The 16,041-nt window shown below is 43.9% G+C and overlaps 2 protein-coding genes across 7 annotated transcripts; both read left to right on the top strand.

Annotated features, from left to right (window-relative positions):
* Window positions 1-391: 391 nt before the first annotated feature.
* LOC129839530 (zona pellucida sperm-binding protein 3-like) lies at window positions 392-5,404 on the top strand. 3 transcript variants are annotated; one of them, XM_055907041.1, is made up of 10 exons: window positions 392-889; window positions 972-1,087; window positions 1,175-1,278; window positions 2,489-2,666; window positions 2,837-2,954; window positions 3,106-3,191; window positions 3,315-3,505; window positions 3,675-3,851; window positions 4,643-4,765; window positions 5,219-5,404. In XM_055907041.1, the coding sequence occupies exons 1-10, from the start codon at window positions 467-469 to the stop codon at window positions 5,335-5,337; spliced, it is 1,635 nt and encodes a 544-aa protein (XP_055763016.1). In that variant the 5' UTR covers window positions 392-466; the 3' UTR covers window positions 5,338-5,404. The 3 variants fall into 3 exon arrangements, with proteins under 3 accessions (XP_055763016.1, XP_055763017.1, XP_055763018.1); XM_055907042.1 differs by having other exon boundaries at window positions 3,315-3,496; XM_055907043.1 differs by having other exon boundaries at window positions 5,151-5,309.
* Window positions 5,405-11,027: 5,623 nt separating this feature from the next.
* LOC129839506 (zona pellucida sperm-binding protein 3-like) lies at window positions 11,028-16,041 on the top strand. Of its 4 annotated transcripts, none has more exons than XM_055907001.1 (10): window positions 11,028-11,508; window positions 11,591-11,706; window positions 11,794-11,897; window positions 13,107-13,284; window positions 13,455-13,572; window positions 13,732-13,817; window positions 13,938-14,128; window positions 14,298-14,474; window positions 15,266-15,388; window positions 15,733-16,041. In XM_055907001.1, exons 1-9 carry the CDS (start codon window positions 11,086-11,088, stop codon window positions 15,382-15,384), a joined length of 1,512 nt encoding a protein of 503 aa, XP_055762976.1. In that variant the 5' UTR covers window positions 11,028-11,085; the 3' UTR covers window positions 15,385-15,388; window positions 15,733-16,041. The 4 variants fall into 4 exon arrangements, with proteins under 4 accessions (XP_055762976.1, XP_055762974.1, XP_055762977.1 ...); XM_055906999.1 differs by having other exon boundaries at window positions 15,774-16,041; XM_055907002.1 differs by having other exon boundaries at window positions 15,842-16,041.

Here is a 16,041-nt window from a genome sequence, read left to right on the forward strand (position 1 = left end):
TTAATAATGTTTACATATCTTACATTACTCATATCATATTTATGTAATGTATTTTATACCATCTATTGCACCTTGCCTATGCCGCTTGGCCATCGTTCATCCTTATATTTATATGTACATATTCTCATTCAATCCTTTGAGATTTGTGTGTATTAGTTGTAGTTGTTGGGGAACTGTTAGATTACTTGTTAGATATTACTGCACTGTCGGAACCAGAAGCACAAGCATTTCGCTACACTCGCATTAACATCTGCTAACCATGTGTATGTGACAAATAAAATGTGATTTGATTTGAACATGCGTGCCAATTAAAGATCTTGACTAATCAGATGCAAGGCCCAATTAGGGCGTAATCCAGCCCAGGTGTGCAGCCTGGTTGGTTGTTAAAAGCTACCTCAGTTTCATCAATTGTAGCATAGCAGAGGCACGCTGTCCTCTAACCTACAGAGTCACATTAGTTGTTGGCATGGGACTCATGATGGCAAACATGCTCAGGTTGTTGTTCAAGCAACTGGTTTGGTTTTTACTTGTGGAAAACTTCTTAATCTCTCCTGCTTTGTCATATACTTATAGCACTGACACATGGCAACAACTTCCAAGGCGAACACCGCAATTTGACAATCGGCCACGCTTTAAACAGCCTCCACTCCAACAAACAGTTTCAAGGCCAGTTCGAGTAGAAACTGTCGCTGTGACGTGCCATTCAGACTACATGGAGATAGTCGTGAAGGCTGATCTGTTTAAACTCGGTAATCTAATCGACGTGGATGACCTGCGACTTGGAGTTGAACAGTACCAAGACCAAGAGCACTGTAGGGCTACAGCTTCAGCAGCCAGAGATGAGTACAGAATATTTGCAGCACTTTCGGACTGTGGAACCAAGTACCTGGTAATATATTTATATATATTTGTTTTCAGTAGTTGACTTCTTGAAACAACTTTCTCTTAAATGCTGCTTTGTGACTCCACAGATGAACGAAGACTCATTGATCTACACAAACCTCCTCAGATATACACCCAGAACCACACCAGATGGCATTATTCGAATGGCTGGTGCTGTAATCCCAATTGAGTGTCATTATGAAAGGTGAGTTAAGGCTATACTGTTATGACGATCATAGGAATTCTGCGTTGACCTATTGGTGTATTTACCGGTCTGTACTTTCTGTTTCAGGAAGTACAGTTTGAACAGCTCTCCTCTCCAGCCGACCTGGATCCCTTTCACCGCCACAGTGCCTGCTGAAGACACGCTGCAGTTCTCATTGAAGCTTATGACAAGTGGGTATATAAATCCTGGGCTGCATTTTGCAGGGTACAATTTTGTTGAACATTCAGATAATCAATCAAAAGGATTCAATGGCGCTCTCCCAGAAGCTTGGTAAAACCTGTGAATTGAATGTTCAGATACATTTTTTTTTTAATATATAGCCCTTTTTACATCAGCTGATATATGAAAGCGCTGTACAGAAACCCAGTCTAAAACCCCCAAAAACAAGCAATGTAGGTGTAGAAGCACGGTGGCTAGGAAAAACTCCCTAGAAAGGCCAAAACCTAGAGAGCAACCAGGCTATGGGGGGTGGCCAGTCCTCTTCTGGCTGTGCCGGGTGGAGATTATAACAGAACATGGCCAAGACGTTCAAATGTTCATGCATGGTCAAATAATAATCACAGCAGTTGTCGAGGGTGCAACAGGTCAGCACCTCAGGACTAAATGTCAGTTGGCTTTTCATAGCTGATCATTGAGAGTATCTCTACCGCTCCTGCTGTCTCTAGAGTTGAAAACAGCTGGTCTGGGACAGGTAGCACGTCCGGTGAACAGGTCAGGGTTCCATAGCCGCAGGCAGATAAAAATGTACTATGTAGCACAAATGCCCCTCTGACATGCAAAATACGGAATCACATCAGACAACGTTTTTTGGGCACACTTCTATCTGCAACTTTATACAGTTTGCCTACTAAAACATGGCCCTGTTAACAAACCCATTATTTGATGCTCAATAGTTGAGTGACTATTGACAATGTTCTGGCCGGGGTAGTTTTCATAGCGACTCGGTTCGTAACTTTAAAACGCATCGCTTGCAGTACGGTCTTTCATATCAGTGCTACATTTTCAAAAAAGATAAATTACTTCATGTTTATAGGGTTCCCACACGGACATAGTTCCATGTGACAGTGCTTGTTAATGGTTAACATACAGAAGACAGGTGTACCTGTGCTAATTTGTTATCTGTGTATAAACGGAAGATTGACGCCACAAACGTGTTGTCACTGAAATACTGTCGGCTACAACTAAATGGTGCAGATGAAGTGTTGCGCTTGTGAAGTGATATGAAAGAGGGCTTTGTTTCTTGAACTACATTGCAATAGACGCTTTAGCTACCAGGGCCACTTCACATCTAAACAGATGGTCCTTGGACTATAAAGCGTATTGTTAGGCTCCATTAGTTCATTATTGGATATTCTGTCTTTATTGCTATTTCCTTTCCAGGTGACTGGCTCTATGAGCGGGCTTCTGGAGTCTACTTCCTGGGTGATCCCATCAACATTGAGGCGTCTGTCAGGGTTGCTCACCACACCGGGCTCAGGGTCTTTGTTAGCAGCTGCGTGGCCACACTGGACCCTGATAGCAACTCTGTCCCCAGATATGTCTTCATTGAGAGTGATGGGTAAGCAGGGGTGGGAAATGGCTTAGAACGACTATTCTCCGGCTGGCCCGTAGAGAACGATAGAATATGCCATTTTTTTAAAGTAGTCAACTGGTGCTTGGTTGCTTTGAGACTTAATTGGTTACTAAGGACGATGCACCAATATGTATTTTAATATTATCTCCCTCCAGGTGCTTGATGGATTCCCAGCTGCCTGGTTCCCGCTCTGGTTTCATGCGTAGAACCCAGGACAACAAGCTCGGGTTCCACATTGATGCCTTTAGGTTCTACCAGGAGGACAGGGCAGAGGTGAGGATGGTATTTAAAAAAAAAAAGAACAGATGTTGTGGAGGCCATTATGGGTACTGTAGTTAAATGGTTCTACAGTAACATAATTTACAGACATTATGTAGGCTACTGTGATTCTGAATCTTTGTTTTGCTTATCCTGTTTTTTACAGCTGTACGTCACCTGCCACCTTATGGCAGTCCCTGTCATGGCCCACGCAGAGCCTAGCAACAAGGCATGCTCCTTCATTGATGGCAGGTGGGATAAGTCACATTTCCTTAGCTACTGTTACTGGGCTGTGACCTATTCACTGGAATAACCATTGCTTTTTAAAAAAGGGGTGTGTTCTTGGTCCATGAGTAGAACTTTCATACATTTCAGATGGAGGTCTGCTGATGAGAATGATTTGCTATGTGGGCGTTGTCCAAGCCTGAGTAGACAGAAGGGGGTTGATCAAGCTCCAGCACAACATCCCCTCAGTCCAAGACTAGGTGGTAGCCAACTTGAACCTCGTGTCTACCACAACAAAGCCTCTGGTGACAATATGAGTATTGGGATGAAAGGCAAGAAAGGTGTATTTGACATCTTAATCCCTCTATTCCATCACCAACTTCTCAAAACACATTGCAGGGGTGGGACCTTCCCTCAATTTCCATCTCAACCATATTGGAGAAGACTAATTGAGTGTCTTGACTGAAAGTGTGCGGTTGCATGTGTTTAATTAATGTGTTGTCCTTTTAGTATGGGACCAGGATACTACATTGGGCCCTGTGATGGTCCTTCCAAGTAAACAGAAGAGTACACCTGTATCTCCACGGATGAGTGGAGGTTTCGATGTACCTGGCTTCCCTGCCTCAAAAGGGGACAGGAAGCCCGTATCACCTGGCAGTCGTTGGAGTGGCATGGACTACAAGAGAGGTAATTTGACTCTGACATGGTGTAATCTTATTCCTTATGTGGTGCACTACCTTTGAACAGGTAGTCTTGATAACCCAAAACTAGGCAACAGTAGTGACTAGGGTCTGGTTTCAATGACTGACTCGTTTGGCAACTTCTCCCAACAAATCACGAGGCAGACATAGCAGAACGTCATGATTTGAAACCAAATTTTGTAGGGAATACCTTTGCAGTGGATTTAGTGAAGGTAGTTGAGGCAAACTAGCCACTGGCATAATGCACTCTTTAAAAATAACTGATCTCCATCTTGCTAGCTACTCTTTTGTATGTATTCAAGCGGATAAGGTAGTGACATAGGCAGACTTAGTTTAGTTGCTCTGTGCCAAATTCGCATTCTAGTACGTACAGAAGTGTAAAGCCAGTTTATCATGTGTGGGAGGCAACCAGGATGTCTAGGCTATTGCCCAGACCACGATGCACTGGTCAAAAGTAGTGCACTCTATAGGTCATCGGTTGCCACTTCGGACACCTGTCTTTTCCTATCCCTATAGTCTAGCAATTCTGCCAACACTGGCTGTGTTAATCTATTACATTTAATTCCAGGACCTTATTTCGCCCAATCCCAAAATGCAGCTAGTCCCTTGGGTCTGAAGGTCGGACCCAACAACAAGCACGGTCTCGTTAGCTCTAGAACAAATGATGGCTTCATCAGGCAGAAAGAACTAATCGCCCAAAGCGTTGATGACAGTACGTTACTGTTTTGCATGTATGATAATTGCATGTAGGCTCTGTGCTAAATAGTCTGTTCTCAGAGCTGGAGGCCACTCCAGACCCTGAGTTGATTCCTACACCTGAGCCCAATGGAGACCTTGAGGTTACCACAGAGAAAGAGGGTCTGACTGAGGATCAGTATGAGATTGGAACCTATCGAAAGGGTATGTATGGAATGATGGTACTGCTATTTTAGAGGGGAAAAAACTGCACATGGCAAGCAGGTTAGCACTTATTGGGATGGCACTGCAGAATGTTCACTAGCTGGCACAGCCACAAAGTAATAAAATAGGATTTTTAAACATTATCCTCACTGCCAACCCTAATGCCTAACAATAAATTCAAACCAAAAAGCATACATAGTTACAATGTAGCCAATTTTGACTTTCCATCTGGCACATCTAGTGGAAATCGCTCAGTTCTGCCTCCATGACAATACCGTCTCAATAAATGTCAACCTGCACATGGCAATTGCCAGAATCACTTAAATATCTTCCTCTGACTTCAGAGCTTTTGATGTGGTTTCATAAAGAAGGGATGTGTTCCCAGTCCACTATCCAATTTCTAGAATTGGAAGGCGTTGTTGTGGTGGCCCATAACAGACTTTCTCCAAGCAGCAGCACACTCCAACTCACTGAGGTTGGTGCCGGTCCTGATGTCCCAGCACACAAGGAGGATGACACTACAACAAAGTGACATAAGCACCACATCTGCTCCTGGCGAACTCAACCAGTGAAGGGACTACCACAACACAGATGATATCTCAAGATATGCCTGTTAATCTCTTTGAAAAATAAATGATATAATGCTACTTCGACTGACTTTCTGTTTTCACCATTATGCACTACATGCTAGAGTAATCTGAAATATTGCCTTCATTTGTTAAAGTGAGTGCCTGTTGCGGCCAACTGACATTTCCTATCTTAGTCTTTGGTCTGTATTGGTGTTTGCGTAAGCCAGACATCACATCCTGGATTAATGTGACTCTGTCCCAAGGTTTCTGATTGAGCATGTAAGCTATTGGGCTTGCAATGTGAACTCTGGCTATAAAGGGTCTGAGGAATGGGTGGACTGCACAGGAGGTTGGTGGCCCCTTAATTGGCGAGACCGAGCTTGTGGTAACTGCAGTGGAATGGTATCAAAGCCATGGTTTGCCATTTGCGTCGTTCTTCCCTCAACCTCCACTGGCGGACTGGAACCAGAAATCGGCACTGGCATTTCTAACTGGTCCTTTTCCTTAAACCGCCCCTTTGTTTTTTGGGAGACTTCATTTATTATCCAGAAGGATCGTTTAGTGGTGTACGCCTAGCCTCGAAGTCAATGGGAAGGCTTTGGTCAAGTGCTAAGGCGAACACCGCCAGGAAATCTCATTAGGATAAAGACCTCCTTAATTCCTGCCATTATTGAAAGATAGTGATACCTCACATTCCTCACATGATCATAATCTTGATGTGATTGTCCTGACTGAAACATGGCTTAAGCCTGATGAATTTACTGTGTTAAATGAGGCCTCTCCTCTTGGTTACACTAGTGACCATATCCCCCGTGCATCCCGCAAAGGCGGAGGTGTTGCTAACATTTACGATAGCAAATTTCAATTTACAAAAATGACGTTTGCGCTTCTAGTCATGACATATATGCAGCCTACTCGATCACTTTTTATAGCTACTGTTTACAGGCCTCCTGGGCCATATACAGCGTTCCTCTGATTTCCCTGAATTCCTATCGGACCTTGTAGTCATAGCAGATCATATTCTAATTTTTGGTGATTTTAATATTCATATGGAATAGTCCACAGACCCACTCCAAAAGGCTTTCGGAGCCATCATCGACTCAGTGGGTTTTGTCCAACATGTCTCTGGACCTACTCACTGCCACAGTCAAACTCTGGACCTAGTTCTGTCCCATGGAATAAATGTTGTAGATCTTAATGTTTTTCCTCATCCTGGACTATTGGACCACCATTTTATTACGTTTGCAATCGCAACAAATCTGCTCAGACCCCAACCAAGGAGCATCAAAAGTCATGCTATAAATTCCCAGACAACACAAATTCCTTGACGCCCTTCCAAACTCCTACCTACCCAAGGACGTCAGAGGACAAAAATCAGTTAACCACCTAACTGAGGAACTCAATATAACCTTGCGCAATACCCTAGATGCAGTTGCACCCCTAAAAACGAAAAACATTTGTCATAAGAAACTAGCTCTCTGGTATACAGAAAATACCCGAGCTCTGAAGCAAGCTTCCAGAAAATTGGAACGGGAATGGCGCCACACCAAACTGGAAGTCTTCCGACTAGCTTGGAAAGACAGTACTGTGCAGTATCGAAGAGCCCTCACTGCTGCCCGATCATCCTACTTTTCCAACTTAATTGAGGAAAATAAGAACAATCCAAAATGTATTTTTGATACTGTTGCAAAGCTAACTAAAAAGCAGCATTCCCCAAGAGAGGATGGCTTTCACTTCAGCAGTAATAAATTCATGAACTTCTTTGAGGAAAAGATCATGATCATTAGAAAGCAAATTACGGACTCCTCTTTAAATTTGCTTATTCCTCCAGGGCTTAGCTGTCCTGGATCTGCACAGCTCTGCCAGGGCCTGGGATTGGGAGAGACACTTAAGTGTTTTAGTACTATCTCTTGACACAATGATGAAAATAATCATGCCCTCTAAACCTTCAAGCTGCATACTGGATCCTATTCCAACTAAACTACTGAAAGAGCTGCTTCATGTGCTTGGCCCTCCTATGTTGAACATAATAAACGGCTCTCTATCCACCGGATGTGTACCAAACTCACTAAAAGTGGCAGTAATAAAGCCTCTCTTGAAAAAGCCAAACCTTGACCCGGAAAATATAAAAAACTATCGGCCTATATCGAATCTTCCATTCCTCTCAAAAAATGTTGAAAAAGCTGTTGCGCAGCAACTCACTGCCTTCCCGAAGACAAACAATGTATACGAAATGCTTCAGTCTGGTTTTAGACCCCATCATAGCACTGAGACTGCACTTGTGAAGGTGGTAAATGACCTTTTAATGGCGTCAGACCGAGGCTCTGCATCTGTCCTCGTGCTACTAGACCTTAGTGCTGCCTTTGACACCATCGATCACCACATTCTTTTGGAGAGACTGGAAACCCAAATTGGCCTACACGGACAAGTTCTGGCCTGGTTTAGATCTTATCTGTCGGAAAGATATGTTTGTCTCTGTGAATGGTTTGTCCTCTGACAAATCAACTGTACATTTCGGTGTTCCTCAAGGTTCCGTTTTAGGACCACTATTGTTTTCACCATATATTTTACCTCTTGGGGATGTTATTTGAAAACATAATGTTAACTTTCACTGCTATGCAGATGACACACAGCTGTACATTTCAATGAAACATGGTGAAGCCCCAAAATTGCCCTCGCTAGAAGCCTGTGTTTCAGACATAAGGAAGTGGATGGCTGAAAACTTTCTACTTTTAAACTCAGACAAAACAGAGATGCTTGTTCTAGGTCCCAAGAAACAAAGAGATCTTCTGTTAAATCTGACAATTCATCTTGATGGTTGTAAAGTCGTCTCAAATAAAACTGTGAAGGACCTCGGCGTTACTCTTGACCCCGATCTCTCTTTTGACGAACATATCAAGACTGTTTCAAGGACAGCTTTTTTCCATCTACGTAACATTGCAAAAATCAGAAATTTTCTGTCCAAAAATGATGCAGAAAAATTAATCCATGCATTTGTTACTTCTAGGTTAGACTACTGCAATGCTCCACTTTCCGGCTACCCGTGTGGCTCAGTTGGTAGAGCATGGCGCTTGCAACGCCAGGGTTGTGGGTTCAATTCCCACGGGGGGACCAGGATGAATATGTATGAACTTTCCAATTCGTAAGTCGCGTCTGCTAAATGACTTAAATGTAAATAAACTTCAGTTAGTGCTAAATACGGCTGCTAGAATCCTGACTAGAACCAAGAAATTTGATCATATTACTCCAGTGCTAGCTTCCCTACACTGGCTTCCTGTTAAAGCAAGGGCTGATTTCAAAGTTTTACTGTTAACCTATAAAGCGTTACATGGGCTTGCTCCTACCTATCTTTCCGAGTTGGTCCTGCCGTACATACCTACACGTACGCTACGGTCACAAGACGCAGGCCTCCTAATTGTCCCTAGAATTTCTAAGCAAACAGCTGGAGGCAGGGCTTTCTCCTATAGATCTCCATTTTTATGTAACGGTCTGCCTACCCATGTGAGAGACGCAGACTCGGTCTCAACCTTTAAGTCTTTACTGAAGACTTATCTCTTCAATAGGTCATATGATTGAGTGTAGTCTGGCCCAGGAGTGTGAAGGTGAACGGAAAGGCTCTGGAGCAACGAACCGCCCTTGCTGTCTCTGCCTGGCCGGTTCCCCTCTCTCCACTGGGATTCTCTGCCTCTAACCCTATTACAGGGGCTGAGTCACTGGCTTACTGGTGCTCTTTCATGCCGTCCCTAGGAGGGGTGCGTCACTTGAGTGGGTTGAGTTACTGACGTGATCTTCCTGTCTGGGTTGGCGCCCCCCCCCCTTGGTTTGTGCTGTCGTGGAGATCTTTGTGGGCTATACTCGGCCTTGTCTCAGGATTGTAAGTTGGTGGTTGAAGGTATCCCTCTAGTGGTGCGGGGGCTGTGCTTTGGCAAAGTGGGTGGGGTTATATCCTTGCTGTTTGCCCTGTCCGGGGGTATCATCGGATGGGGCCACAGTGTCTCCTGACCCCTCCTGTCTCAGCCTCCAGTATTTATGGTGCAGTAGTTTGTGTCGGGGGGCTAGGGTCAGTTGATTATATCTGGAGTACTTCTCCTGTCTTATCCAGTGTCCTGTGTGAATTTAAGTATGCTCTCTCTAATTCTCTCCTTCTCTCTTTCTTTCTCTCTCTCGGAGAACCTGAGCCCTAGGACCATACGTCAGGACTACCGGGCATGATGACTCCTTGCTGTCCCCAGTCCACCTGGCCTTGCTGCTGTTCCAGTTTCAACTGTTCTGCCTGCGGTTATGGAACCCCTACCTGTCACAGACCTGCTGCTTTCAACTCTTAATGATCGGCTATGAAAAGCCAACTGACATTTATTCCTGATTATTATTTGACCATGCTTGTCACTTATGAACATTTTGAACATCTTGGCCATGTTCTGTTATAATCTCCACCCGGCACAGCCAGAAGAGGACTGGCCACCCCTCATAGCCTGGTTCCTCTCTAGGTTTCTTCCTAGGTTTTGGCCTTTCTAGGGAGTTTTTCCTAGCCACCGTGCTTCTACACTTGCATTGCTTGCTGTTTGGGGTTTTAGGCTGGGTTTCTGTACAGCACTTCGAGATATTAGCCGATGTAAGAAGGGCTATATAAAATAAACTTGATTTGATCCTGTCGGGCTGTATCACCGCCTGGTACGGCAGCTGCTCCGCCCATAGCCGGAAGGCTCTCCAGAGGGTAGTGAGGTCTGCACAACGCATCACCGGGTGCAAACTACCTGCCCTCCAGGACCCATACACCACCCGATGTCACAGGAAGGCCAAAAAGATCATCAAGGACAACAACCACCCGAGCCACTGCCTGTTCACCCTGCTATCATCCAGAAGGCGAGGTCAGTACAGGTGCATCAAAGCGGGGACCGAGAGACTGAAAAACAGCTTCTATCTCAAGGCCATCAGACTGTTAAACAGCCATCACTAACATTGAGTGGATGCTGCCAACATACTGACTCAACTCCAGCCACTTTAATAATGGACAAATGTATGTAAACAACTTATCACTAGCCACTTTATATATAATGTTCACACTACATTACTCATCTCATATGTCAATACTGTACGCTATACCATCTACTGCATCTTGCTATCTTGATGTAATGTATCACTAGCCACTTTAAAACAATGCCACTTCATATAATGTTTTCATACCCTACATTACTCATCTCATATGTATATACTGTACTCTATACCATCTACTGCATCTTGTCATCTTGATGTAATGTATCACTAGCTACTTTAAACAATGCCACTTAATAATGTTTACATATCTTACATTACTCATATCATATTTATGTAATGTATTTTATACCATCTATTGCACCTTGCCTATGCCGCTTGGCCATCGTTCATCCTTATATTTATATGTACATATTCTCATTCACCCCTTTGAAATTTGTGTGTATTAGTTGTAGTTGTTGGGGAACTGTTAGATTACTTGTTAGATATTACTGCACTGTCGGAACCAGAAGCACAAGCATTTCGCTACACTCGCATTAACATCTGCTAACCATGTGTATGTGACAAATAAAATGTGACTTGATTTGAACATGCGTGCCAATTAAAGATCTTGACTAATCAGATGCAAGGCCCAATTAGGGCGTAATCCAGCCCAGGTGTGCAGTCTGGTTGGTTGTTAAAAGCTACCTCAGTTTCATCAATTGTAGCATAGCAGAGGCACGCTGTCCTCTAACCTACAGAGTCACATTAGTTGTTGGCATGGGACTCATGATGGCAAACATGCTCAGGTTGTTGTTCAAGCAACTGGTTTGGTTTTTACTTGTGGAAAACTTCTTAATCTCTCCTGCTTTGTCATATACTTATAGCACTGACACATGGCAACAACTTCCAAGGCGAACACCGCAATTTGACAATCGGCCACGCTTTAAACAGCCTCCACTCCAACAAACAGTTTCAAGGCCAGTTCGAGTAGAAACTGTCGCTGTGACGTGCCATTCAGACTACATGGAGATAGTCGTGAAGGCTGATCTGTTTAAACTCGGTAATCTAATCGACGTGGATGACCTGCGACTTGGAGTTGAACAGTACCAAGACCAAGAGCACTGTAGGGCTACAGCTTCAGCAGCCAGAGATGAGTACAGAATATTTGCAGCACTTTCGGACTGTGGAACCAAGTACCTGGTAATATATTTATATATATTTGTTTTCAGTAGTTGACTTCTTGAAACAACTTTCTCTTAAATGCTGCTTTGTGACTCCACAGATGAACGAAGACTCATTGATCTACACAAACCTCCTCAGATATACACCCAGAACCACACCAGATGGCATTATTCGAATGGCTGGTGCTGTAATCCCAATTGAGTGTCATTATGAAAGGTGAGTTAAGGCTATACTGTTATGACGATCATAGGAATTCTGCGTTGACCTATTGGTGTATTTACCGGTCTGTACTTTCTGTTTCAGGAAGTACAGTTTGAACAGCTCTCCTCTCCAGCCGACCTGGATCCCTTTCACCGCCACAGTGCCTGCTGAAGACACGCTGCAGTTCTCATTGAAGCTTATGACAAGTGGGTATATAAATCCTGGGCTGCATTTTGCAGGGTACAATTTTGTTGAACATTCAGATAATCAATCAAAAGGATTCAATGGCGCTCTCCCAGAAGCTTGGTAAAACCTGTGAATTGAATGTTCAGATACATTTTTTTTTTAATATATAGCCCTTTTTACATCAGCTGATATATGAAAGCGCTGTACAGAAACCCAGTCTAAAACCCCCAAAAACAAGCAATGTAGGTGTAGAAGCACGGTGGCTAGGAAAAACTCCCTAGAAAGGCCAAAACCTAGAGAGCAACCAGGCTATGGGGGGTGGCCAGTCCTCTTCTGGCTGTGCCGGGTGGAGATTATAACAGAACATGGCCAAGACGTTCAAATGTTCATGCATGGTCAAATAATAATCACAGCAGTTGTCGAGGGTGCAACAGGTCAGCACCTCAGGACTAAATGTCAGTTGGCTTTTCATAGCTGATCATTGAGAGTATCTCTACCGCTCCTGCTGTCTCTAGAGTTGAAAACAGCTGGTCTGGGACAGGTAGCACGTCCGGTGAACAGGTCAGGGTTCCATAGCCGCAGGCAGATAAAAATGTACTATGTAGCACAAATGCCCCTCTGACATGCAAAATACGGAATCACATCAGACAACTGTTATTGGTGAAACTTCTATCTGCAACGTTATACAGTTTGCCTACTAAAACATGGCCCTGTTAACAAACCCATTATTTGATGCTCAATAGTTGAGTGACTATTGACAATATGTTCTGGCCGGGGTAGTTTTCATAGCGACTCGCGTTCGTAACTTTAAAACGCATCGCTTGCAGAAGGGTCTTTCATATCAGCGCTACATTTTCAAAAAATATCAATTACTTCACGTTTTATAGGGTTCCCACACGGACATATTTCCATGTGACAGTGCTTGTTAATGGTTAACATACAGAGATGTACCTGTGCTAATTTGTTATCTGTGTATAAACGGAAGATTGACGCCACAAACGTGTTGTCACTGAAATACTGTCGGCTACAACTAAATGGTGCAGATGAAGTGTTGCACTTGTGAAGTGATATGAAAGAGGGCTTTGTTTCTTGAACTACACTGCAATAGACGCTTTAGCTACCAGGGCCACTTCACATCTAAACAGATGGTCCTTGGACTATAAGGCGTATTGTTAGGCTCCATTAGTTCATTATTGGATATCCTGTCTTTATTGCCATTTCCTTTCCAGGTGACTGGCTCTATGAGCGGGCTTCTGGAGTCTACTTCCTGGGTGATCCCATCAACATTGAGGCGTCTGTCAGGGTTGCTCACCACGCCGGGCTCAGGGTCTTTGTTAGCAGCTGCGTGGCCACACTGGACCCTGATAGCAACTCTGTCCCCAGATATGTCTTCATTGAGAGTGATGGGTAAGCAGGGGGGGAAAATGGCTTAGAACGACTATTCTCCGGCTGGCCCGTAGAGAACGATAGAATATGCCATTTTTTTAAAGTAGTCAACTGGTGCTTGGTGGCTTTGATACTTAATTGGTTACTAAGGACGATGCCCCAATATGTATTTTAATATTACCTCCCTCCAGGTGCTTGATGGATTCCCAGCTGCCTGGTTCCCGCTCTGGTTTCATGCGTAGAACCCAGGACAACAAGCTCGGGTTCCACATTGATGCCTTTAGGTTTTACCAGGAGGACAGGGCAGAGGTGAGGATGGTATTTAAAAAAAAAAAAAAAAAAAAGAACAGATGTTGTAGAGGCCATTTTGGGTACTGTAGTTAAATGATTATACAGTAACATAATTTACAGACATTATGTAGGCTACTGTGATTCTGAATCTTTGTTTTGCTTATCCTGTTTTTACAGCTGTACGTCACCTGCCACCTTATGGCAGTCCCTGTCATGGCCCACGCAGAGCCTAGCAACAAGGCATGCTCCTTCATTGATGGCAGGTGGGATAAGTCACATTTCCTTAGCTATTGTTACTGGGCTGTGACCTATTCACTGGAATAACCATTGCTTTTTAAAAAAGGGGTGTGTTGGTCCATGAGTAGATCTTTCATACATTTCAGATGGAGGTCTGCTGATGAGAATGATTTGCTATGTGGGCGTTGTCCAAGCCTGAGTAGACAGAAGGGGGTTGATCAAGCTCCAGCACAACGTCCCCTCAGTCCAAGACTAGGTGGTAGCCAACTTGAACCTCGTGTCTACCACAACAAAGCCTCTGGTGACAATATGAGTATTGGGATGAAAGGCAAGAAAGGTGTATTTGACATCTTAATCCCTCTATTCCATCACCAACTTCTCAAAACACATTGCAGGGGTGGGACCTTCCCTCAATTTCCATCTCAACCATATTGGAGAAGACTAATTGAGTGTCTTGACTGAAAGTGTGCGGTTGCATGTGTTTAATTAATGTGTTGTCCTTTTAGTATGGGACCAGGATACTACATTGGGCCCTGTGATGGTCCTTCCAAGTAAACAGAAGAGTACACCTGTATCTCCACGGATGAGTGGAGGTTTCGATGTACCTGGCTTCCCTGCCTCAAAAGGGGACAGGAAGCCCGTATCACCTGGCAGTCGTTGGAGTGGCATGGACTACAAGAGAGGTAATTTGACTCTGACATGGTGTAATCTTATTCCTTATGTGGTGCACTACCTTTGAACAGGTAGTCTTGATAACCCAAAACTAGGCAACAGTAGTGACTAGGGTTTGGTTTCAATGACTGACTCATTTGGCAACTTCTCCCAACAAATCACGAGGCAGACATAGCAGAACGTCATGATTTGAAACCAAATTTTGTAGGGAGTACCTTTGCAGTGGATTTAGTGAAGGTAGTTGAGGCAAACTAGCCACTGGCATAATGCACTCTTTAAAAATAACTGATCTCCATCTTGCTAGCTACTCTTTTGTATGTATTCAAGCGGATAAGGTAGTGACATAGGCAGACTTAGTTTAGTTGCTCTGTGCCAAATTCGCATTCTAGTACGTACAGAAGTGTAAAGCCAGTTTATCATGTGTGGGAGGCAACCAGGATGTCTAGGCTATTGCCCAGACCACGATGCACTGGTCAAAAGTAGTGCACTCTATAGGTCATCGGTTGCCACTTCGGACACCTGTCTTTTCCTATCCCTATAGTCTAGCAATTCTGCCAACACTGGCTGTGTTAATCTATTACATTTAATTCCAGGACCTTATTTCGCCCAATCCCAAAATGCAGCTAGTCCCTTGGGTCTGAAGGTCAGACCCAACAACAAGCACGGTCTCGTTAGCTCTAGAACAAATGATGGCTTCATCAGGCAGAAAGAACTAATCGCCCAAAGCGTTCATGACAGTACGTTACTGTTTTGCATGTATGATAATTGCATGTAGGCTCTGTGCTAAATAGTCTGTTCTCAGAGCTGGAGGCCACTCCAGACCCTGAGTTGATTCCTACACCTGAGCCCAATGGAGACCTTGAGGTTACCACAGAGAAAGAGGGTCTGACTGAGGATCAGTATGAGATTGGAACCTATTGAAAGGGTATGTATGGAATGATGGTACTGCTATTTTAGAGGGGAAAAAACTGCACATGGCAAGCAGGTTAGCACTTATTGGGATGGCACTGCAGAATGTTCACTAGCTGGCACAGCCACAAAGTAATAAAATAGGATTTTTAAACATTATCCTCACTGCCAACCCTAATGCCTAACAATAAATTAAAACCAAAAAGCATACATAGTTACAATGTAGCCAATTTTGACTTTCCATCTGGCACATCTAGTGGAAATCGCTCAGTTCTGCCTCCATGACAATACCGTCTCAATAAATGTCAACCTGCACATGGCAATTGCCAGAATCACTTAAATATCTTCCTCTGACTTCAGAACTGTTGATGTGGTTTCATAAAGAAGGGGTGTGTTCCCAGTCCACTATCCAATTTCTAGAATTGGAAGGCGTTGTCGTGGTGGCCCATAACAGACTTTATCCAAGCAGCAGCACACTCCAACTCACTGAGGTTGGTGCTGGTCCTGATGTCCCAGCACACAAGGAGGATGACACTACAACAAAGTGACATAAGCACCACATCTGTTCCTGGCGAACTCAACCAGTGAAGGGACTACCACAACACAGATGATATCTCAAGATATGCCTGTTAATCTATTTGAAAAATAAATTATATAATGCTACTTCGA

This window comes from Salvelinus fontinalis, chromosome 40 (assembly GCF_029448725.1).
Source record: "Salvelinus fontinalis isolate EN_2023a chromosome 40, ASM2944872v1, whole genome shotgun sequence".
Lineage (NCBI taxonomy): Eukaryota > Metazoa > Chordata > Actinopteri > Salmoniformes > Salmonidae > Salvelinus > Salvelinus fontinalis.